This window comes from Molossus molossus, unplaced genomic scaffold (assembly GCF_014108415.1).
Source record: "Molossus molossus isolate mMolMol1 unplaced genomic scaffold, mMolMol1.p scaffold_m16_p_13, whole genome shotgun sequence".
Lineage (NCBI taxonomy): Eukaryota > Metazoa > Chordata > Mammalia > Chiroptera > Molossidae > Molossus > Molossus molossus.
In genome coordinates, this window is record NW_023425348.1 from 27,359,246 (window position 1) to 27,385,508 (window position 26,263).

Sequence of the window (26,263 nt, forward strand, 5' to 3'; positions counted from 1 at the left end):
AGAGGATTAGGGGCAGGCCTTGGTATTCTGGGACAAGCTAAATTTGCAGTTAATAAAGAACATCATTTATTAGAAAAAAGACTCTTTATCTAAAATAGGTCATGTAGAGGAAATGTTGTTTCACAAAGAAGGAAAGAGATGGGAAACAGCATGGAAAGATCATGAGAACTTAGCTCACTGGATAAAATGTACTCAACAGACTATATAAATTCCTTTTATTCTAGTGTATAAAATAAGCTGTAAGTTACAAAAATGTCTAATCACTATGTTGCACCCGAAACTAATATAATATTGTATGTCAATTGTAAGTAAAAAAAATCTTTTGTTATTAAAAAATAAAAATAATTCAAAAAAATAAGTTGTCACACTGCCATCCTTGGGAGCATTTTCTTAATTCATTGAGATTTTGCTTCCTAATAATTATTGTCAGTTTGGCTCAAATAAACTGTTATAAGACTTTTTCTTAGGCGTTCTTTCGTTAATAGTTGTCATGTCTCCTGGCCATGAGCAACTCTTGGCCATGAGAGTTTTTTAGACTTTCCTTGTTTTTGATATTGCTTTTTAAAAATCACTGGAAGGTACATTTTGGGGTTACATAACCCTCCCTGCCCTCACCCCCTGCCACAGTGTTATTTGTTAGAAGGAGGCCAATGCAGTTGTGGGCCTCAAAGCTACTGTCCGAGAACTGTTTTGTTTGTTTGGGACCCTTAACTTTTGACACTTAAGTATGAGACCCTTTGCAACCAAAATAGTCAAAATCAAAATAGTCGAGCTCACTACACTGTCTGTTCTGTTTATATATTCATTCGTTCATTTATTCAAGTAATATTTGCTGAGCAACTATTATGTATCTGTACTATGGTCCATGCTGGGGATACAGCAGTGAACTAAATAGGTCAGGCGTCCTTGCTTCCATAGGGCTACATTCCACTCAAAGAGGCAGACGACAATGAAACTAACAGACCGATAAAATGTTTATGTCTTGTGATAAATGCTACAGAGGAAAACAAGAGAGATAGGCAATAATAGAAAGATGGACCCACTTTATAGAGGGTATTCTGGGAAGCTCACTGCTGAATGACAAAAGGGAGGGAAGGGTATGACAGTGCTGGAGAGGAAGATCATTCCTGGCATAGAAAGCAGGACATGCAAAGGCCCTGAGGCAAGATGGAACTAGCAGGGCAGGAGAACTGAAAAAAGCTAGAACAGAGTCAAAGTTAGAGAGGTGGGAATGGATCCATCAGAATGGGCCTTATAGACCAGGCTAAGGCATTTGAATATTATTAAAATTGAAATGAAAATGTTGGTAAGAACAAAGCCAAGATCCAAAACAGGGTTATTAACTCTGAAGCCCTTGATGTTTCTGCAGTGTTGTAGTATCCACCCCTGAAGAAAATCCATAATTCTACAATGGCTTAGATGGGTGGGGACTGCCCAGAATGGATAGACATGTACATTAGAAACAGACTGTCTAGATAGTAGAGAAAAGGAATGATTAGTGAGGGGACTACTGACTTAATGAACAAGATAAATGTGCTAAAAAAAAAGTTGACCAATGTTTGTGCATTTTTCTTGTTTACATTAGCATTTCCATTCTCAGTAACCGGGGGAATATGGGGTCTTTGCAGAAAGGGAAAAGGAAAGTGAAATGGAAAGACAGTAAAGGGTGTTTTCCAGGAAGTGATGTGATTAGATTTGGAAAGAACCCTGCTGCAGCTGTGTGGAGTGGCGGAAGGAGCAAGAGTGACTTGCAGAGGCTGGTCAGGAGACTGCTGCAGTGATCCTGTTGGAGCAGGATTTATGGTCTGCAGCCTGACGAGAAACATACTTTGAATGTATTAGCATAAAGATGGTTTTCAGCCCTGGCCAGTTTGGCTCAGCGGTTGGAGCATTGGCCTGCGGACCAGAGAGTCCTGGGTTCGGTTCCCGCTAGGGCCATGTACCAAAAAAAAAAAAAAAAAGATGGTTTTCAGATCCATGAAGATGGATGAAATAATCTACGGAGATGGCCGTCAAATTACCACCAAGTTGGTGGCATCCATTTATTCTCTCTGAGTTCTGGAAGTCTGAAGTTTGAAATCAGTTTCACAGGAATAAAATCAAGATGTCAGTGGGCCATGCTCCCTCCATAGGCTATGGTGAAGAATCTGTTCCCTTGCCTTTTCCAGCTTTTTTTATTTTTTAAATTTTCACCCGAGGATATTTTTCTGTTTATCTTTAGATAGAGTAGGAGGGAGATAGAGGTAGAAAGTGAGAGAGAGAGAAACATTGATGTGAGAGGGACATGTCGACTGGTTGCCTCCCACACGACCCCGACCAGGGCCGGGGATGAACCGCAACCAAGTTACGTGCCCTTGATCAGAATCAAACCCATGACTCTGGTCAGCAGGCCAGCGCTCTCACCGCTGAGCCAAACCGGCCAGGGTGCCTTTTCCAGCTTTTGAAGCGGCATTCCTTGGCTTGTGGCCCCTTCCAGCATCCCCGGCAGCACATCATCTTGCTTCAGTCATCACAACGCTTTCCTCTGTAGTCAAATCTCCCTGTGCCTTTCTTCTAGAAGGACACTTGTGATTATACTTACGGCCAATTGGGTAACCCAATATCAACTTCTCATATTAAAATCTATGACTTAATCATACCTGCAAAGTCCTTTTTGCCATATAAAGTAACATTCACAGGTTTGGGGATTAGGACATAAAATCTTTGGGGCCATTATTCAGCCTACCCCAGAGAATAAAAGAGACAGGCCCTGGCTGGTGTAGTTCAGTGGTTGGAGTGTCAGCCCGAGCACTGAAAGGTTGTGTGTTCATTTCTCAGTCAAGGGCATATACCTGGGTTGCAGGTTCAGGGCACCTGCAGGGGGAACGAACTGATGTGTTTCTCTCACATGGATGTTTTTTTCTCTCTCTCTCCCTCCTTTCTTGCCTCCGTCTCCAAAAACCAATGGAAATATTTGGGTGAGGTCATGTTGCAGAACCAAAAAACTAGAGGATGTTTTTTTCTTTCTTTTTTTATTTATTGATTTTAGAAAGAGAGGAAGGGAGAGGGAGAGAAATAGAAACATCGATGAGTGAGAATATCGATGGGCTGCCTCTTGTATGTTCCCCACTGGGGACCTGGCCCACAACCTGGGCAGGTGCCCTGACTGGGAATCAAACCAGCGACCTCCTAGTGCATAGGTCCACACTCAACCACTGAGCCACACCAGCCGGGCTTAGAGGACGTTTATAAGGAAGGAGCTCTCAATTGTTGCTGACAGGTTCACTGAGATACAGATGGAGAAGAAGCCAGTGGGAATGGCATGATGGTTACTGATTTTGGCAACAGTAGTTTGGGTTGTGGGGGAGCAGGGGACAGGGGACAGGGCACAGTGTGTTGGAAGCCATTGGAATGGGTTGAGGAAGGCTGGGGTGAGATGGTTCGGACAGCAAGCGTGGGCAGTGCTGTAAGTTCTGCTATCAAGGGAACAGAGAAACTGGGTTGGAGGGGTTCTGGAGTTAAGGACAACGGCTCTTGTTTTGCTTCCTGTTTTTAATGGAGGGTATTGCTGTTGACTTCACGCAGGAGGAAAAACTGATAACTGAGGGAATGAGTCCTTGAGAAAGCAAGAAGGAGGTGAGGCCCACAGCTGAGTGAGACACTGGCCCTTCTAAGAATAGGGGCGCTTCCAGTGTATCAGGAGAAACAGATCGTGAAATGGTATTGATTTTCTCAAAGGAGTGAAGCTGAGAATGAAGACATGTGGTATGTTTGAGGAAATAATGTTTGGAGAGAGTCATGTTATTTGTGAAGATATATTGTTATTTGGCTTTATTTCCTTTAGCAAGTATAACTAGGATAGCTGCTTAATATCTAAAATACATTTTCTGTTAGCCAATCCCCCATCCCAGGTTTAATGATGGGTAATTTTTAGTTAAAAACAAAATACCATGCAAATAGCCATCTTATGTGAAACTTTATTAAAAAGAGAAATGGTATACTCATACTACTTTGTGGTTTCACGTTCATTAAAAAAATAAACTAAGAGAAAAGGGAAAAAACTTACAACTAAATAATTTGTTGTCTAAGTGAGTTATAAATAAGGCATTTCTCATAATGATTATTATGAGATTTTACAGTCTACACATGTATGAAAACTGTGGAACACCTACTACAAAATCACATTATCAGTGGTTAGCAGGGGGGAGTTCAAAAGCCTTTGGGGACCCTGCTTGATAGGACATTCAACCAAGCTATGAACAGAACTATTAGCATTCACACCCTGTTTTATGTAAAACTAGCTTCTATCAAATTACCCGTTTCCCCTCACCAAGATGAAGACAGCAAGTATGAAAGGTCCCTCCACCAGAGTATTTATTAGGTCCTACTCATTCATCTGGACACCCAACTGATCCATGGCTTAGGCAGATGTACCACTATCACTCGTCTGGCATGGGCATTGGCATCTTGCCCTGAGCAAAGGACAATATCTCCGTCTAGTAGTACACAATATTGCTTTTATCAATCTTACACCTAACGTTTAGACATGCACACAGACATGATTGCCTCCTAGTGGGTTGGCGTAGTTGTTCAATATTTTACTTTTGCATCTGAGCCTTGAAAACTGTAATACTTATTTGAAAGCTGATTTAAAGGTGTTAAAATTGCCACTGGGACTCTCTTTTTCTAGCCTTTCTTTTCTTTCTTGCTTTTTTTTTTTTTTATCTTCCCACAAAGGGCTATGTCTCAAAGAGGCATGGAATCAAGCATTTTGTGAGATTCCCTTCTCCTCCCAACCAGCCAGCTGCACTGCTGAATTCTTCCTGGTATTTCTCACACGATGAGATTGTTTTTATTTCCTAGAAGATGGAGACTTGGAAAAGAACCCTGAGGTGAATAAAAAATCAGTCTGGAGACTCAAGCCCAGACTCGCCTCCTGCAAAGATTCCCTCCATCTTAGAAGCTCCCACGACTCTCAGGGAGCCTGAGTCATCGTGGAAGAACCTGGCCTGCTGCTCACAGACCCCAGCCCTCCACCTTCCGACACACAGAGACAAGTTCTCTTGTTGATTCTTGAAAACGTTGCCACAGAAATATATTGTAAAAACTAATAACATGAAGTGGGTCATAAACATTCAAGTATCTCTCTGAGTTTGCATGAAGAAAGTAGCAATATTTTAAATGTGCTTATAACTTTGCCTTTTGTAACAAATAGCTTGCAGGCTATTTATGTTAAAGTGCAAAAGGCCAGGAGAGCTGGCCAAAGCCTCTAAACTATTCACTTGATCAGATTCTATCAGCGGATACTGGTGTAGACATGTCCATGGACTCCTCAGAAAGTTATTTTCCCTGAAACAGCTATGGGAAGCGTCTTACGTAACAAGGTTGAAAAATCTGTGCTATTTCAGTTAGAGGCCTGACTGTTAGACCTCTTTCCAGAAGTTGTCCATCTAAAAACTTTGACCGCTAGCTAAGGAAGCACTCACTGTCTAATCTAAGAATTATGAAATATGGAAAACAAAGATATCCTTCAAAGGGAATCCACACTTCAGCAAATTCATTCCGAGAACAGACTGGGACTTGTCAGCCACACCCATTCTCCTCTCTCTGTGTTTTATACCCGAGGATTATTCACAGCCCATTTAAAAATAAATAAATAAAAGCACATTGCTTTGATTGTGTTCCAGAGGCTCAGAGCCTGATGAGGATACAGTGTCGACCTTCCTGGGTGAACAACGCCTTGTCCAGTTTCCCTGCCGCCAGTTCACAGAGCGTCCGTGGGGAGCACGCAGGACTGGACGGCCTGGTACGCCACCTGCTTCCTGGCAGAGCACAGTCTGAGCGAGACAACCACCGTGCTGATCAGGAGCAGGAGTCCGATGATGAAAAGGATGACCAAGGCGGCTTTAGCTCCTCTAGGACCCAGGTTCTTGCCGAAGAAATAGAGTTGCTCCTTGACATGCTCTTCTGTGAAAAAAATAAATAAATAAAAGTGAGGTGTCAGGCCTCTGCCTTTCCCTGGAGAGTGAGCACTGACCATTCGGGATTCAGGGAGGGGTGGGTCATTACCGTCGGAAGGCACGATGGTGGCGGCCGGGTGGGAGGCTCCTCCAGGAGGAGACTTGGTGGAGTAAGGAATCCTGTTATCTGGACAAAGAAGACAAGATTGTTTTATAAACAGAAGTAGGTCCTTTTCGTGACATAAGTTGTTTCAAGAGTTATTTTGTTTCACCAACAAGGACTTGATCCCCTCAGTATCTGTAAGTCTTTCTTGGATTCTTGCTGTGTTACTCTTCATTCCACTATACATGCTGTTCCTACCCCAATCACCTTTCAAGTGTCTGCTCATCTGTTAAGAGCCATCTGAAGCATTATGGCCTCTGTGGAACCTTGACTCATATCCCCAAACTCTTAACCATTGCTTTCTACTGCTATCACCGAACCCTGTACTCTGCACTCTACTGTGGCATGCTTCAGATTCTACTGTGGTTACTGTATACATGTCTGTCTCTCTTGCTTGATTCTGAGCTCCTTGGGGGTCTCATGCCTCCTGTTTTCAGGGTCTACAGGAAGCTTGGCATCACTGACAGACAGCTGTATACCTATATTCCGAAGGACCGTGTAGGTTGTTTCCATGCCAGCATGGATGTGATCAGATACATGACAGTGTAACAGCCATGTCCCGGGGTGATCTGCAAACAGTTCAATAGTTTGGAATGTCCCAGGAAAGAGATCATACACATCTTCTCGGTAAGATTTATCTATCTGCAGAAAGAAGTAAATAATAAAGGTAAGAGCAGAAATCAATAAAATTGAGAATAGAAATAGAGATAATCAAAGGAGCCAAAAGCTGGTTCTTTGAACAGATCAATAAAATTGATAAACTTGTGGTAGCCAGCCTCCACAATGGCCCCCAATGCTCCCCACCTCCTTCATTGTAGTCCCCTCCTACAATGCATGAGAATTGGTCTGTGAGACCAATAACATATGGCAGAAGTGATGGCATTCTACTTCCAAGAATAGGTTATAAAAGACAGTGGCTTCTGTCTTATACCCTCTCTCTTGCTTTCTCCTCTTAGATGGCTCATTCTGGAGGAAGCCAGCTCCCGTGCCATATCCACATGGTGAGGAACTGAAGCCTGTGGTCAACAGCCACGTGAGTGAGTTTCGATGTGGATCCTCCAGCCCCAGTCAAGCCTGAGGACTAAAGTTCCAGCTCACATCTGATTGCAGCCTCATGAAAGTTGCTACATCAGAACCAACTAGCTAAACAATTCCCAAATTCCTGACCCAGAGAAATTATGAGATGAGTGTTCATTGCTTTAGACCACTAAGTTTTGGAGTCACTTGTTATGTGGCAATAGATAAACTAATACAAACCTCTAGACAAATTGACCAAGTGGGAAATAAAGAAGAAGAAGAAAGATACAAGTCACAAATATCAGGAATGAAAGAGGAGACATCACTGAGATCTTGTAGACATTAAAAAGGATATTAAAGGAATATTATGAACAAGCTGTTCAAAACTTAGATGGCATGGACAAATTCCCTAAGGTGAAAACTGATAAATATCATCATTTAGGAAATCTATTAAACAAGCTAAAATTATATTAAGGCCTTCCATCAAATAAATTCCAGGTCCACAGGTCTTCACTAGAAAATGTTATCAAACATTTAGAGAAGAAACAATACCAATTCTAAACAAAACTTCCAGAAAATAGAAGAGGGAACACTCTAAACTCATTTTATAAGGCTGGCATTACCCTGATACCAAAACCAGACAAATAATTTACATGAAAAGAAAGCTACTACCAATATTCTTCATGAAAATAGATGCAAAAATCTTTAAGAAAACACTAGCGAATTGAGTCCAGAAATATATAAAAAGGATACTGCATTATGACAAAGTGAAGTTTATCTTGGGAATGAAAGCTGGTTCAACACTGAAAAGCAATCAATGTAATTTACCAATATACTAAAGAAAATCATCAATACACTAAAAATGATCATCTTAATAAATGTAGAAAAAGCATTTGATAGACTTTAACAACTGTCCATGATAAAAACTTACAGCAAACTAAGAATAGAACAATCTACATAAAACAAACAAACAAACAAAAAAAAACCCCCTACAGCTTACTTTATATTCAATGATGAATGACTGAATTTCCCCCAAGATTAAAAATAAGTCAAAGATGTACACTCACACCATTTATATTCAGCATTATAGTAGAGCTTCTAGCCAGCGCAATAAGGTAAGAAAATAAATAAAAGGCATACAGATTGGAAATACATAAATAAGACTGTTTTTATTCACAGATAACATGATTTATCTATGTAGAAAGCCATTACCCTCCCCCCTCCCTCTACTCCCAAATCTACAAATAGCTACTAGAACTAGTTTAGCAAAGTTGCAGGATACACAGTTAATTGTTAAAAAAAATCAATTGTATTTCTACATATTGGCAATGAACAATTAGAAATTGAAATAAAAACAACATTTATACTATCACTAAAATCCATGATATACTTAGGTGATAATCTAACAAAATATATGCAAGATCTACATGTGGAAAACTACAAAAGACTGATGGAAGAAATCAAACAAGATCTAAATAAATAAAGATATATGCCATGTTCATGGATTGGAAGACTAGATATTAAGAGAGTTATTTTCCCTCGAACCAATGTATAGATTCAATGCAATTCTAATAAAAATCTCAGAGGATGTTATTTTATTTTATTTTTTATTGTTTTGTGAAACTTTTATTCAATTACTTTTATTTATTAATTTGTTTTTGTTACAGATGTTTCTCATTTCCCCCCCATTGACACCCTCCTCCCCTTACCCCCCACTCCATCCCCAGCTTTGTTGTCTATGTTCATTGGTCATGCATATATGCATGTAAGTTTTGTAGTTTATCTCTTCTCTCCCAACACCCCCTTCTCTGAGGCTTGTCAGTCTCTACCCCACCTCTATGTCTCTGGGTTAATTTTGTTCAGCAGTTTGTTTAGTTCATTATATTCCACAAATAAGTGAGATCATGTGATATTTGTCTTTCTCTGCTTGGCTTGTTTCGCTTACCATAATACTCTCCAGGTCCTTCGATGCCATCTCAAAGGATAAGAGATCTTTCTTTCTTACAGCTGCATAATATTCCATTGTGTACATGTACCACAGCTTTTTAATCCACTCATCTACTGATAGACATTTGGGTTGTTTCCAGATCTCAGCTATTGTAAATAGTGCTGCTATGAACATAGGGGTACATATATTCTTTCTGATGGGTGTTTCTGGTTTCTTAGGGTATATTCCTAAAAGTGGGGTCACTGGGTCAAATGTCAGTTCAATTTTTAACTTTTTGAGGTAACACCATAGTGTTTTTCACAGTGGCTGCACCAGTCTGCATTCCCACCAGCAGTGTACTAGAGTCCCCTTTTCTCCACACCCTCGCCAGCACTTTTTGTTTGATGATTTGTTGATGGTGGCCATTCTGACAGGTGTGAGGTGATATCTCATTGTTGTTTTAATTTGCATCTCTCTGATGATTAGTGATGTTGAACATTTCTTCATATGTCTCTTGGCCATTTGTATGTCCTTTTTGGAGAGGTGTCTAGATCCTCTGCCTATTTTTAATTGGGTTCTTTGTCTTCCTTTTGTTGAGTTGTATGAGCACTCTATATATTTTGGAAATTAATCCCTTATCTGATGCATCATTGGCAATTATGGTCTCCCGTATAGTGAGATCCCTTTCCGTTTTGATGGTTGTTTCTTTCACTGTGCAGAAGCTTTTGAGTTTGATGTAGTCCCATGTGTTCATTTTTTCCTTTGTTTCTCTTGCCTTAGGTGATGTGTCAGTGAAAATTCTGCTGCGTATGATGTCTGAGATTTTGTTGCCTACATTTTCTTCTAGAATTTTTATAGATTCACGAGTTACATTTAAGTCTTTTATCCATTTTGTTTATTCTTGTGTATGGTGTAAGTTGGTGTTCTAGCTTCATTTTTTTGCAGGTAGCTTTCCAAGTTTCCCAACACCATTTATTGAAGAGGCTGTCTTGACTCCACTGTATGCTCTTGCCACCTTTGTCAAATATTAATTGAGCATATTGTCTTGGGTCCATTTCTGGGTTTTCTATTATGTTCCATTGATCTATCTGCCTGTTTTTGTGCCAGTACCAGGCTATTTTGATTACAGTGGCTTTGTAGTATAACCTGAAATCCGGTAATGTGATCCTTCCTACTTTGTTCTTCTTTTTCAAGATTGCTGTGGCTATTTGGGGTCTTTTTTGGTTCCATATAAACTTTTGGAGTGTTTGTTCTAGTTCTGTGAACTATGTCATTGGTATTTTGATGGGGATTGCATTGAACCTATAGATTGCTTTGGGTAGTATGGACATTTTAATGATGTTAATTCTTCCAATTCATGAACAAGGTTAATGCTTCCACTTTTTTATATCTTCTTCTATTGCTTTTTTCAATGACCTTTGGTTAAGTTTATTCCTAGGTATCTTAATTTTTTTGCTGCGATGGTAAATGGGATTGTTCTTTTAGTTTCTCTTTCTGTGAGTTCATCATTGGTGTATAAGAATACCATTGATGCCCTGGCCGGTTTGGCTCAGCGGTTAGAGCGTCGGCCTGCGGTCCTGAGAGACCCGGGTTCGGTTCCCGCTAAGGGCACGTACCTCGGTTGCAGTTTGTCCCCAGCCCTGGTTGGTTGTACGGGTGGCAGCCACTCGATGTGTCCCTTTCACATCGATGTTTCTCTCTCTCTCTCTCCCTCCCACTCTATCTGTACAAAAAATGGAGAAATGTCCTCGGGTGAGGATTAAAAAAAAAAAAAGAATATCATTGATTTCTTGACGTGAATTTTGTATCCTGCTACTTTGCCAAATTCATTTATTAAGTCTAGTAGATTTTTGATGGAGTCTTTAGGGTTTTCTATGTACAATATTATGTCATCTGCAAATAATGACAGTTTTACTTCTTCCTTTCCAATTCAGATCCCCTTTATTTTTTCTTCATGTCTAATCGCTGTGGCTAAGACCTCTAGTACTATGTTAAATAAGAGTGGCGAAAGTGTCTCAGCAGGATTTTAAAATAGAAATCAACAAGGTGGTTTTATATTATTTTATTTTTCAATTACTGTTGACATTCAATATTTCTTTATATTAATTTTAAGCTATTTCTAAAATTTACATGGGAAGGCAAAGATCTAGAATAGCTAAAACAATCACTGCCTGGTTTTCAGACTTACTATCACACTAAATTAATCAGGACAGTGGCATTCAAGAAAGGACAGACATATAAATCAATGTAACAGAATAGAGAACCCAGAAATAAAACCACATATATATGATAAATATGATTTTGACACAGTGGAAGAAATGATAGTCTTTTCAATGAATGGTGATGGAACATTTGAATATCTATGTGCAAAAAATAAACCTTGAACCATATATAAAAGTTAACTTAAAATGGATCAGAGCCCTAAATATGAAACCCAAAACTATAAAACTAAGAAAACTCTGTGACCTTGAGTTGGGCAAAGATTTCTTAGATATGATACCAAAATCATGATCCATAAAGAAAAGAAAATGATAAATTGGATTTCATCAAAATTAAAATTTTCTATTCTTTGATAGATAATGTTAAGGGAATGAAAAGATATCAGAGACTGGGAGAAAATATTTACAGATTTCATATCTGGTAAATGATTTGTGTCCAGAACGTATAAAACCCTCAAACTTAACAGCAAGAGAACAAACAACCTAATTAAAAAATGGGGAAAAAATTTGGACATATCACCAAAGAAGATTTCCAGATGACAAAGTAAAATAAACACACAAAAAGCTGTTCAATATCATTAGCCATTAAGAAAATGAAAAGAAGGAACTGTGAGATACTACGACACACTTGATAGGATGGCAAAGAAAACAGGTATGGCACAGATGCTAGAGAGGCAGAGGCAACACATGATCCAGGGCAAAAATCAAGGTAACATTGTGGGCCCCAGCTAAAGCTCAAGATAGCTCCTTTACTAGATAAGACTATTTTGTTGGCTAATCACATAGAAAAGAAATGGGAAAAAGAAAGAAAGAAAAACAGCAAGGATAAAGAAAGGGGACAAAAATACGATAGGTGTTTTCATACACTATTAAGAGCATAATCCAGAGTGGTCAGAATTATTCTCATATAAGTGATGAGAAAATTCATCTGAAGCTCGAAGAGGTTTATTGTTTGTTTGTTTGTTTAACAAGCACAATAGCCCTGACTGGTTTGGCTTAGAGGATAGAGCATGGGCCTGCGAGCCAGAGAGGCCCGGGTTCAGTTCCCTCTAAGGGCACGTTGCTCATTTGCAGTTTGTCCCTGGCCCCGGTTGGGGTCATGTGGGTGGTAGCCACTCAATGTGTCTCTCTCACATCGATGTTTCTCTCTCTCTTCCTCCCTCTCTCCCTCCCCCTCTATCTGAAGGTAAGTGCAAAAAAAAAAAAAAATCCTCAGGTGAGGATAAAAAAACAAACAACAGAAAAAAAACAAGCACAAAAAAATATATGTACATATTAAGAAATTTCTACCAGGAAAAGGGTATAATCACGTTATTCTGTTTTATCTCTAATATTGACCAGCACCCCACCCCAAGTGTTACTGCCAAATAACCCTCTTATTTCACAGTGGAAAGGCACTGAATTTATTAGTTCAAAGTGTCTCCCCAAAGCATTTCTCTTATACTTACTTTGAAAAGAAAGCTCTCAGCGTGATAATGGATGGTATGTATATCCACTTCACTTCCTATTCCTAACAAATACCAGTTTGTCATTGTATCTTCATTCATGATGAGGCCATGGAGATTCCCAAAAATCTTTCCATTAATGGCTAAGGTGGTGAAAAGAAAATAGCTGTTGATTAGTGACAAGATGCTCATGACTTAGTCTGATTCAAGAAGACCTCTAAGTAGCCAGTATTCTCATCTGCCTGATAAAAAAGAGCAATCTGATTTGCACTTACCAATGTCCCCACTATTCTAGACCCCAAGTTCAGATGACCAAGAAATCCTTATACAAAGAGAGCTTGAGAAGAGAAATAGCAGTTTATTTTTGAAAGCTATATCTTGGGAAGCAGTGTGTGCTGGTTATTTGTTTGTTTATTCAGTATATTCTCTTTATGGAGATTACAGCCCCATTTGTGAGGTAGCCAGATTTACACCATCCTACAGTTGAGTGGACTAAAGCACAGAGAATCAAGTTTCCATAAATCACAAGTGAACCAAGTAGAAGCTATTTCCTTAACACGTATCTTTCTGAGAACTACCTTGGGGCAAGTTTCTAAGCCTGGCTGACTCTCCAAACAGCTTCACACAGCCGAGCCCATGACCTCACAGTGACCAAAGCAATTCACAGTGGAAAGGCACTGAATTTATTAGTTTAAAGTGTCTCCCCAAAGCATTTCTGGGCTGACGTGATGGGGGACTCTCACTCCCTCACTTTCTGCTAATTTTTTATTCTGTGCATCATGACACAACCAAATGAGTTATATTAATTAAAAATAGAGAACATTCTAAGAAACTTTGGGGAGAGGAAAGCAAAATTGGTAGGGAAAAGAATATCTGAATCAGAGATCAGGCTAATTCTGATCTATGATAGAAATGAACAAGCTTTGTGACCTTGGGCAAGGCCTATCTTTTTGCACCCTTTTGCTCAAAAGTAGATCTTGGTGAGAGAGTGCAGATGTGTCAACGATGGTATTTTACATTCCAGAAACAGTTCAACCAGGCCCTTAAATTTGATCAGTTCAAAGTTATGATGTATTCTTATAGAAATACACCAATAAGTGATGATTTGTTATTAAAGAATTATTTCACAGTCTTATAATTTAGGGATCCCAGCATTCAGAGGTAGAATTCCCTAGAACAGTGGGTCTACAGTTAAACTTTGCTGACAGCCATCCAATGGCTTGACTGGTTCCCTGTGAAGGAAAACTTTAGAGGACTTGCTTCAGTCCATGTGCCCCTGAGGATGGGGAAGGGATCGGAGAAGGAGGCTGGGGACCTCCTACATTTATGGGAATTTCTGTGAGTTTATCTCACCAAGGGTCTTCTTTTAAAATCTCTGATAGCCCTGGCCGGTTTGGCTCAGCGGTTAGAGCATCAGCCTGCGGTCCACAGAGACCCGGGTTCGGTTCCCGCTCAGGGCATGTACCTTGGCTGCAGTTTGTCCCCGGCCCTGGTTGGGTCATGTGGGTGGCGGCCACTCGATGTGTCCCTTTCACATCGATGTTTCTCTCTCGTCCTCTCTCTCCTTCCCGCTCTATCTGAGTAGAAAATGGAAAAATGTCCTCGGATGAGGGTAAAAAATAAATAAATAAATAAAATAAAATAAAATCTCTGATATACCATGCATTTTGTTGCTCTCCTCAAAATCATCTGTGCGCTCAACATCGCGTGGATCTTTATTGAGATACTTCTTAATATTGTCATCCAGATACCAAGATTCATTCTCATTAAATACCAAAAACAGGAGTGCAAATTCATAATCAACATCACTTCTTCTTCCCTTTTCATTCAACACTCCTTCTCTGCATATAATCAGAGGACCCATCAAACCACTATATGTATCCTGAAAGAAAATAAAACTAAATTAGAAGAGCCTTTAAATAATTTAATAATACAGATTAAGTGCTTGTAAGAAAGTCATTGTAAAAAGACTACTAAACACAAAATAAGTACTAAGAAGCCCCGAAGAAACAGGGTGATCTTTATGAAAATTGAGTTTTCCTAAACATTTTCAACTGATTAAGTAAGCTCTTTGAGGGTTGAGGCTGCCCTCACTTATTACTGAGTTTCCAGAACATAGTCCTATGTCTAGAACATAGAAGGTGCTCAGTAAATATTCAGTGAATATATGAATGCTTATTTCTATTTTTTCTGTTGGCTTTTCAAGTGAGACTGTTGCTATAGCTATATACAGAATCTTATATTCCACTTTCTACGGGTAAAAGTGAACTGGTGATTAGCAAATGGTACAGGACCATGGATAACCTCCATTCAAGTTGTTCAGCCCAAACTTTCTTTTGAGGGAAAACTCCCACATTTCCAACGGCCTCCTTAGATATTCCTCCTGCAACAATTCAATCTGCTAAACATTTCCAAAGTGGATTGCATTCTTTCCCTCAAACCATTTCCCTCTCCTGAGGGAAATTCTTTATTTCTGTCATTTAGATCAGAGAACTTGATTTCAGTGTTTAATTCCTCTTTCTTCCTCACCTTGTCCCATCTCATTTGCTGTCAGATCTTACATTTCCTTCCCTTCACTATGTCTCTCCACTCTGGACTTCCTGTCCATTCCGTCTGCCACCCTTCTCGTGTAGAATCTCAATACTTTATCCTGGACTAGAAATCAGCTCCTCTCTGGTCTCTGGCTCACCTCACCTCTGTCCCATCCTGTTGACTGCCATCAGATTAATCTCATCATTCCCATATCTAGAAGTCCTCAGTGAATCTCCGTGGCCCACTGAATAGAATATAAATCCTCGACAGGTCCTTAAACCCCTCCTGTATGTGCTTCCTCAGTGGATTTCTCTGTCTTAAACTCCTCACTGCTTTCGTCTCCTATTACTTATTTGGCAAAATGGGACTGTCAACATTTTCCAAACACACCTATGTTCCTACTTTTGCTCTTGGTCACAGTGCTCCCTCATCCTAGACTCTCTTTCCCCTGAACACCTTTAAATCCACCAGATCCAGAATTTTGCTATAATTATGGGTGTACACATCTATTATTTCCCCCCCAAAGAGTATAAGTTCCTTTAAGACAAGAATATTTGCATCGCTCCTGCTCCTACAGTCATTTGCAATCACAAGTGCTCAGTAAATATTTGTTGGAATGTACAAAGAAATAAACAAGTGGGCATTTCTCATAATTCCAAAATGTGAGTTTATTTTTTGAAGTGTCTGGTATGTCACTCTGTAACTCCTGCACTGTCCAGTATAACTCAAGGACATTAATGCAGCCATCTGATGTTTAAGAGGAAGATTAAGATGTTCTTTTACTTTCTAAATAATGGGCACTACTTACATTTTCTGTCATATATGACGTTAGTTTGGACTTTGATTTATGACATGTAATTAAAGATTAGTTGTTTGACCATATACATCTCTGACTCAACCAATAGTTACTCTTTGCCTATAATTTCTATACAAAGGTAGCCTGTTTATTATTCAAATAGTTTCAGTTACTATGTTTGGCATTTGGTTTCTTTTCCTGAACCCTGATAGCAATGGTAATGCCTTTAAAAATGACAGATTTCACACATCAAAAACCATGGTATATATTCTATTAAAATACATTTTTATTGTATGGTTATCTATTTACATAACCACTTTGCATCGAACTACCTTGTAAATTCTAAATTTAATAGTCAAAACATTGGGATTCTGTTTGTTCTTTTCCCCCATACTTTAGATTAAGAGTCGACAAACTTATTTTCTGCAAAGTGCCAGACAGTAAATATTTTTTACTTTGTTGGCCATACTGTTTCTTTCACAACTACTCAAGTCAACCATAGCAAATGTAAACAAATGGGCCTGGTCATAGTTAGAGACCCCTGCTCTAAACCATGACACCCTTCCACATATACCCACCAGACTTGTGATAACTTAGTAGTCAACTTAAAGCCATATTACTATGAGCATTTTGGTTGCCCTCTCCACCTTACCTTCACAAAGTTTGCTGTTGAATAATAAACCCACGGAATACAATTTGGGTCAGAAGGGCCTGGACCAGACCTTTTAGGGACATTCCATAAGTACGTTTTTATTTCTCCTGAAACAAATGAGAAGAAAGAGAAAGGATTTACCAGTGCCACCTCTATTCCAGATGGTCTAGCTGGAGAAATATAAACAGATCTTAATATATATTTGTTAATTTTTATTGCTGGGGAGAAGTGCCCCTTCATTAGAACTGTTCCCAGCAAGCTCAGAGCTTGGCCTTCCGCAGTTTCAAAGCGGCAGATGTTTCACATCAGACTAGAGCTTCCCCTCTCGTTTGCTCTTTCTACTATCAACTGACGTTTATTCAGGAAATGAAGACTTATTTTATTCCTCGCTGCTTTTGTTCCCTCAAATTTCATGTCTCTCTCCCAAGAGCTACGTTGAAGCTCACTTGTCTCCTTTTAGATTCTCCAGGAAGCTCTGTAAACCCTCACTGCTCAGGCCTCAACCCAAACCAACAAAACGAGAGTATCTGGGGGCTGGGACTAGGGCTTCAGCTTCTCAGGTGATTTTAATGTGCAGGCAGGTAAAATCTAGTTAGAATCAGAGAGATCTAGTTCCAAATTTCAACCTATGACTTCCTATTTACCCAGCCTTTGACAAATTACTTAACCCCGCTGACCTTTCACTTCCTTATTTATAAAGTGGGTTAGTCATCCCAGTCTTCAGAATGTTGTGAGGATTAAATAAAATAAAATACCTAGTATCTGTGCCTCCCATTGATAACAAATGTCTGTACCTCCTTTTGCCACATCTATGCAACCCCCAAGGCCAATCCAGAGCCTTGCAGAGGAGCCATTGATACACTCATTAATTAGCAAGATACTCACCTTGTGAAAGTCTCAAATAAAAGCTACATTTAAATCATTATCTCCTTTTCAACAGTGTCCCATCCCCACCCCATCAGGACAAATAACCAATAACTGAGTGTGAGCCACAAAGCAAACCAAAAGTAATGCTTACATGTAATTTTGCTCCCTATGTGCTCATACACCAGTGGCTTAGCAATATAACTTTAGGTCTGATTTCCATTGAGTTTCATTATAGCCTGTATGCCTTGTTAGTCGTAAGGTCAAAAGCTGATATTTAGCTTCCTCAGTGCACGTGGCTACAGGGGTGGTATTATCCAAGTTGGAACAATCCAGCAGAAAGCACAGCTCTCAATAAAAAGATGCTCAGGAGCCCTGGCCGGTTTGGCTCAGCAGTTAGAGTGTCGGCCTGCGGTCCGGAGAGACCCGGGTTCAGTTCCCGCTAAGGGCACGTACTTCGGTTGCAGTTTGTCCCCGGCCCTGGTTGGTCGCGGGTGGCAGCCACTCGATGTGTCCCTTCACGTCGATGTTTCTCTCTCTCTCTCCCTTCCTCTCTCTCCCTCCCACTCTATCTGTACAAAAAATGGAAAAATATCCTCGGGTGAGGATTAAAAAAAAAAAAATGCTCAGGAAATGTTTTCTGAGTTATTTAATTTTGAGAGAGAGTAGACCTTAGTTTCCTCGTGATGCTCACGAGCTCCCCTTCCCTCAGGCGCGCCCAGCTCTTTCTTCTCAGCTTGTCTGAACTTCCTGCACGAAGTTAGCTTCTTGCTCCTACCCCGGTCTCTGGGCTCTCCCAAAACTTTCAGCCTATCAGACCCTTGTGGGGGTGATGTCCAGCAAGAAAAATGCCCTTTGTCACTTTGTCACTTTTTAATCATTCTTCTCTCCACTCCCATAGCCCTCACATCAAAGACTCTTTGAAGCCAGCCAACAGAGAGGAGCTGTGTCCCTCGCCCGTCTTCACCATTAGGGCACAGCAGCCTGGGGACGGTCACCCCAGCTTGTCCACAGCCTCCCAGGGCCCCATCAGTGCCCACTTGGCACCTTGCTTTCTCCCCTGGAGAGGCTTTCAACCATCGAAAATGAATAACTTCACTTAATGGCTTTTTTGACCCACTTTCCCCTCTTCATCTAAGTAAGACACGCACATTATAGAAAATCTCAAAAGTATAAAATAATGTGAAGAAGTAGAAAAGAGTATCACTCTGCTACTCAAATACCAGCACAAAGATATAACCATTATTAACATTTTGGCTTATTTCCCTTCTGGCCTTTCCTCTAGACTAGTATTTTCCTTAACATGGCACCACAAGTGTTTCCCATGTCATCCAAACTGTCTTAAATATCATTTAATGGCTGCATAATAGCCCATTGTAAGGATATTCCAAAACTTAACTGTTTTCCTATAGATAGACATTTAGGATGTTCATGAAAAGCTTCTTGAAGCAGGAAAACACAGACTTCTGGTACGGGGGGTGGGGTGGAGTGGGGTGTATCAGAAGCCACTGGAATGGTGGTCAGTGAAAATCTTCTTCCTCTAGTCCCATTCTTGCATAGGTACCTGGCTAAGGTTGTCTAGTGGTGCATGATATTGCTTCCTTTTCTCCTTTTTCATGCATCTTTAATTTTTTTAAGTTCATATGACTTTTATTGTAATTATTGTAGTATGTGTTATAATATTACTATACATAAGAGGTAAAATGGAATATAGCTCCCCTGTAATTATACATGATTGCTGTTAATTTCATAATTGAAGGTCACAGTGGCTCCTCACATTTATTATAACTACACTTCAGTTGTGTAAATGTTATGGGGAGCCACTTAAATGATGAGATTTCTCTCCTTTCGATGCATCTTTTAAAACCCAACTGGAGTTCTACTTCCTTTATAAAGCTTTACTTAATGACTCCTTTTCCTAACTGCTTCTAACTAATCAATCAGTCTTCATTTTCCTTCTCTGACACTTTTATAAACATACCCAGACATATTCGTGAAATTCTTCACTACTTAGAATCTCATTGTGTATAAGCCACACTACTACTGAAATGATTCGTCTTGTTTGCTTTTTTTCTTCCAACGTCACTTGGAACATCTTGAGAAAAATGTGTGGTTATGAGGTCAGGTTCTGATGTCAAATAAATGGTTTTCCCGTTACTGATGTATGACCTAGTCAAGTTCTTTACTTTGTGTTTTGTCTCTGTTGAATGAACATAACCATAGTTCATCAATTATAAGAAAAACATCTTCTACAATTTAATATAACCAAAGCCAAGATGTGTTTTCAGTCAGTGTCAATTAAAATTTAATTGACAGAATGTTTTTTTCCTCTTTTTAGAAACAGATAAAATAATGATGGACATTTTAATCAATGGTATCAAATTTAATGAATTATTATTAGTGTCTACATCACTGGGTTATTATAAGAATAAAAGAATTTTTTAAAATATATAAAGTGTAGTACCTGGTATAAGGTTAACATTTAATATGTGTAAGCTATTCATTTTCAGGTCCCTAATGGACCCTAGAACCTCCATAAACATTTGGTCACTGGCTAATGATGATCTCATATTGGGAGTGACCAGGTGATGGCTGGTCCACATTAACATTAGGATGAGTTCTTCAAGACCATTCAGAGATTGAAAAGATCAGAAAAGAGTTGAGTTTGGTGTCCTCATCAGGATGGAACAGATCTCTGGGGTATCTTACCTGGCTTTGTCGTGGACACTTGGAGTCGCTTCCCACTCTCTGTGTCCTCCACGCCATGGGCTGAGATGGAGTAGGGCCGCTTGGCTTTGTTCTTAAATATGATCAGGATAGAGTCACCCACCTCAGCATGAATCATTGGGCCTAAAGGCAAAACACAGGTCTGTGTGCATTATCATTGTTCTTTTCAATATTGAAGTCATTTACATGTAGGCAGTATTTGGCAAAATAAAACAAAGGTTTGCTTCTTCATTAGTGTATTTCCTTTAAAGGGCCATATATGTAGTATTAAATAGCATGTAGTTTTGGCAACTGGACTGATTTGGGTCCAAATTCTGCCTCCTTCACTTGTGGCCTGCCTGAGTCTCAATGTCCTCTTCCGTAAGATGGGTTTAATTACACCTTCCTCATAGGGTTAAATAAGATAATGTATGTAACACAGTAATAAATGCTTAGATATCTACTACTACTTAGACATAACCCAGGAAAATCCGGGATATGAAGACTTCCCGTCGTAACGCCCGAGTGTAACCTTTGTTAAGTCTGAAATTGCTCGCTCTCTGGTAAATGGATGTAATAATAATAATAATGATGATAATGCAATGAAATGATGTGTATAAAAGGGATTAGAAAGAGAAGAACAAAGTTTAAACATTTATGTGTTGACTTATGATAATACAGTGATTTCACTAATGCCTGGCAAGCGCTGTTCCTCAGTATCTGCATACTTGAGACGTGCGCTCCTCAGCTCCTCAGGTGTGCACACTCCCGTCAGAAGCAACCAGCTTGCATACAGCGGGAACAGGCCACACCCCACTGGAGAAGCCGTGCCAGCGTGACTGTGGATGTGCATCACCAGCTGCCTTTCACCTCTTGGTGCCCAGAATGTGGCACATGCAGTTTGCTCGGCCCACACACCACACTGAGAGGCATGACACACAGTGGCCTTCACGGGGCACTGTTTTGAGGGGATTGAAACAGACTCCCATTTTGGAAGCACCTCAGAACTGTTCTCAATTTGTTCACATTCTTGGCCATTTATTATATTCTACATTCATAGGGAAATACACTCATAAAAGGTCTGATCATACCCAGCCATTTGTTACTGATTCAGAGAGTGGTTTTGTCATTGCTTTTCGGAGAAAGATCACTAAAGGCCTAAAAAGAAAATCTAAAATTTGTTGGACTATTGTTATCTTTGGAAGAAAATAGTGTGAATCAGGAAGTGTCTGGAAATGCTCATTTGAAAAAAATGATAAAGCTAGAAAAGAAATTTCTAGGCATGTTTTAAACAGTAACTTTGCTATAATTACAGGTAGAGGCATGGGTATACATAAACTAAAATCACTATTTGTATATTCATTACCACTTAAATTGCACAGGACTTGCTGTCCTGGGAACAGCAAATGCTTTCGGATCTGTTACCCGGTAGGTCACGAGGAGCAGCAATGAGCAGCAAGGAGCCTGCCTTGTGCCCTTTGTCACTTCAGGAGTTCGGGCCTCTCCCTGAGCTGCAGAAAATTAGCAGCTGGGCTTGCCTCTGAGTCACTCGCTTGTGTCATTTTACTGAGCAGACCCAAACTGGGCTCTTTGAGGGGCAACCCAGCCCCCTTGGCGGAACCAGTACCTTTTCTTAGAGCTTAGTTGACACATACAAGTCTCAAAAGAAGGAATGTTCCCACTGGGGCTGACTTCATTTAGTGTGACAAACAACCTTGTGTGCCAATACTAATAGATGGTGAGGGTATGGTGTAGCTGGGTGGGACTTTTAATAATTTATCAAGCTAGCAGTCGTGGGGCCTTATTTTAATATTGAAAAGCACTGTGTAAAGTCAGACTCTGTACATACGTGACCTCGTGCATTTAAAAATGGGAACGGATTTCAGAAAAGTCACCTAGATTAGTCCTCTGCCTTTAGATCTCATCTTCACGATGGGATCGGGTTTGGTGACTCTCAGATGAAGAAAAGGGGAAGGGAAGGGAGGGAGCGTTTATTCGATCGCAGGGTCAGGCAGCCCAGGGCATCAGACTGGCAGAGCGCATCTGAGAAGCCACGAGTTAGCGCCTCCCAAAGGAGAGCAGGCCTTTCCTCCTTCGCACCCCTCTCACAGAAGGGGTTCCTCTTTGACAGAATTATTTGTATGTGTTGTTACGGTCCTGTGCATGGGTAATCGAGGACCTTGAAGAAGTTATGCAAACACTCTGCACGCTGTTCTGAGCCATCACATTGTTTCAAATTAAAATTTCCCAGCTCAGCAGAGGAGTGGAAAAAACTTCAGGGCAACAGATGGTGGTTAGGCTGCCCTGATGATAGGGATTCCTGCTTGCGCATCATCTGGAAGTCTTATTATAAGACTGTTCTTTGGATGGGCTGAGCACACAGCATGCTCCCTGGAAACGGGAGAGCAGGAAGATGTCGCGCTTGGCTGAATGCAGGTGGGCTACTCTGTTCCTTTCCTCCGTTCTCAGGTTTAAGGCTAATGAACTTGTGTGTGCTCGCGCGCATGCGCGGCCTGCCATCTGTGCCATACCCAGCAGTTCCAAGTGCTCCTCTCGCGGTGGCCGGGCTTTGATCTCCACAAATTCTCCATCGGTATATTCCCTGTACACCACCTTCTTGTACTGAGAGCCAATCCAGTTTTCAGTGTGGTTCATAAATATATCTCCATGTCTGCAAATCAGAAGCAGCAGAAATTAAAGTTGTCAAACGGCGGAAAAAACCTTGAGTGTTTATCTGAGTGATTCAAGGGTACTCTGGGGCAGTGCTTCCCAAACCTGGCTGTGATTAGGGTCTCCCTTTTGCACCAAGCTGTCTGGGAGTCGGGCAAGGAATCTGATTTGAAAGCATGCAGCGGGTACTGCTATGGGCCGCCCAGCACTGGCTCTCGGCCCACTCTCGGGAATCATTGCTCTATAGCCTCGCTGGGTGCCCAACAGGGCCAGCCTTAGTTAGAGACTTCTAAGGGCCCCTTGGGCTGTACTTCTCTTCTGGGGACTACCCTCACAGACATGCCCATGTGCACAAGTGCCCACACACGCACATTCCTCCAGGTTTCATATATTTTCATTCTGTTCCTTGTTAGACATTCCCACTTTGAAAGAGCTCAAGAAAACCTGTGATTTGTGTTTGTGCATATGCCATGCATAGATACAGATACAGTTGATTCTTGTTAATCACAGCAGTGATGTTCTAGAAAGTCACCGCAAATACTGATTTAACAAATACTGAACCACTTTTCCTGGGAGAAATACAGGGCTGGGTTTTGTCTAACCTCTGGCCACAATACTTTTTTGTTTTGTTTTATTGATTTTAGAGAGAGAGGAAGGGAGAGGGAGAGAGATATAGAAACATCAATGAGAGAGAACATCGAATGGCCATCTCCTGTCCCCCACTGGGGATTGGGCCTATAACCTGGACATGTGCCCTGACTGGGAATCGAACAGGGGACCTCTGGGTGCATGGGTCGATGCTCAACCACTGAGCCACACCGGTTTGGCTGGCCACAATACTTTTATCAACAAATTAATGTATAACTTTGTTTTATGTGTGTTTCTGTTTAAAAACATCTTATTTAATATATACTTCTGATTCATTAACATCGAATGCACAGATAACAACCCTATAACTCAGGCCTGAATGAAGCTTGTCTAACACATGTATTTCCTCTGTGAGGCCTCTTGGGCATTCAGAACTAGACAGCACTATATTGGGGGGGAGGCACTTTAAACAACTAAATAACCAAAAAAAAAAGCATTAAAATGAAAAAAAAAAAAAAGTGGCACTAAATAAACCACAAAAAGCACCACAGGAATTGATTTGGGGGTCACAAATAAATTTTAGTGAAGAGGAAGACTCACAAATGTGGAACCCACCAGTAATGAAGACTGACTGTATATTTAATCTATCACCAAGATAGACCATCACAAAAGAGAGAAAAAATCTATCAGTTGTATCTTCAAAATATAGTATGTCTCACATCCTTCCATTTCTCACATGAAATGCCCACACTCCAACCTAAGCCACCTCTATCACTTACCCGTATTCACTGGAATTGCTCCTAATCACTCTCCCTGCCACCCACACTCCTCCCTTATCTCTGTTCTCTACAGTGCAGGCAGTGATCCTACACAATAAGTTTGACCAAGTCGGTTATTGTGGAAAGCCTTTTTATGGCTTCCACAGTCAAATTCCTCCAATTGGCTCTCACGCTATCTGGCTCACGCTATCTGCCATTTCACTCTCTGGCTCTGTCAGCCTCCCAGGTCTAGTTTCCCATCACTGGTCCCCACATACGCTATACTCAGGTCATTCTTAACATTCATTCTTAAAGAAACAAAAATTTTTTAATTGATTTTTTAGAGAGGAAGAGAGAAGGAGAAAGAGAGAGAAACATCGATATGAGAGAGAAACATCAATCAGCTGCCTCCGGCACACCTCCATCTAATGGAGATTGAACTGGCTACCTCTTGGTGCAAATGACGGACACTCAACCAACTGAGCCACACCAGCCAGGGCTAAACATTCACCCTTTTGAACATCACATGTCCTACCCACACCAGGCCCCCCATGTGCTGTTTCCTGTGCCAAAAGCATAATTCCTACCTCTTCAACTAGTTTACTACTAATGTTCCAGGTCAAAGACTCCTAACTTCTGGAAGCTTTCCCCAACCACTTGCACTATCCCCACCTTTCCTTGCTCTGAGTTCTTGTTGCACTCTGCATTTCCCTCTCCTAGTGATTGTCTCACTCAATATACTTGTCCTAACGTCTTACCCACGGACCATGAAGTCTGTGTGGGAAAGGACCTTGTCTGCCTTTTCAGCGCTGTTTCACCAGCACTTTGCACAACGCCTAGCATATGGCAGGTATTTAACAAGTGAACATATACCTTCTACCCTACACTGTATGCTTTCCAAGGGAAGAGAACTTTTCTTCTACTTTTATTTTCCAGGAGTCCCAGTAACACTTGTGCTAGGAATAAGCACAGACTCTGGAGCCATGCTCTGCTGTTTTCAGCTTTCCTTTACTGCAAATGGGGTGATAATAATGCCTCTAGCTCCCAGGATTAATGTGAGGATTATATGAGCTAAGATCTGTAAGGCACTGATCTCTCTAGGATGTCATGTGTGATGCTGGGCCCAGGCTAATTAAATGGGTCAAGTGTTTTGGGAGTGTCATGCCAGATAGATTTTGTAAAAGCCCTAGCAAAATGCCTAGATCATGGTGGGTGCTCATTAGAAGGTGGTTACTAAGTCTAATCCCAGGTTAGTTACATTACCTACATATCAGTCCACAAGCTCAGGAATACTAGGAATTCAACTTTATTTCTCTATAGCCATTGAACTTCTGTTTTCAAATTCCCTCCCATTGCACAAACCCTGGCATTGTGCTGATGGTCCCTTTTATTGCCTTTTGGAAATCCTGGGGCTCTCCCAGTGTGTTCTTAGGAAGTCCCAGGGAAAGACTTCCAGGTCCCAGGTGTGTGGCCAGGACGATAAATGTCACAGAGATCATCTGTACCCAGTGGTGGTTTGAAAACCAGATGTGTCCCATGCTATGGCCTTGGGTCAAAGGGCAGAGGAATAGCAACTGGGGTGTAGAATGGGCATTTGTTCCTGTACCCCCATCTACAGGGGTGCCACAGACATGCCACTAAGGGAACCTGTCATTTCATCATCTACAGATTGGTTGTACTTTCAACATGTGAACTTGCTCTCATTTCACTTTGCATGTATTTATTTATTTATTTATTTATTTATTTATTTATTTATTTATTTATGGACAATACCCAGAGTGGCAGGGGCCGGGAGCAAATACACTCAGCACCTTCTATCTTTCTATATAACTTGGGAGACAATCCCAGGAGACTGAAGCTAGAGCTTCCTGCCAGCCCAGAGGGGTCGGGGGCAGGCAGCTTAATAGTGAAATTACACTGAGTTTCAAGGAAGGCTATGCGTCTTACACACTCACAGGCTAACACTGTACATGCAGCAAAATTATTA

The 26,263-nt window shown here is 40.7% G+C and overlaps 1 protein-coding gene across 1 annotated transcript in view; it reads right to left on the reverse strand.

Annotated features, from left to right (window-relative positions):
* Window positions 1–5,743: 5,743 nt before the first annotated feature.
* HEPHL1 (hephaestin like 1) overlaps window positions 5,744–26,263 on the reverse strand; it is a 72,492-nt gene continuing 51,972 nt past the window's right edge. Inside the window, exons 13-20 of the mRNA XM_036259407.1 lie at window positions 22,792–22,931; window positions 20,264–20,404; window positions 16,691–16,797; window positions 14,370–14,592; window positions 12,714–12,853; window positions 6,582–6,744; window positions 6,049–6,126; window positions 5,744–5,946 (exon numbers count right to left, since the gene is read on the reverse strand). Of these exons, the coding sequence (XP_036115300.1) occupies window positions 5,744–5,946; window positions 6,049–6,126; window positions 6,582–6,744; window positions 12,714–12,853; window positions 14,370–14,592; window positions 16,691–16,797; window positions 20,264–20,404; window positions 22,792–22,931 (1,195 nt within the window). The remainder of the gene's footprint in view (window positions 5,947–6,048; window positions 6,127–6,581; window positions 6,745–12,713; window positions 12,854–14,369; window positions 14,593–16,690; window positions 16,798–20,263; window positions 20,405–22,791; window positions 22,932–26,263) is intronic.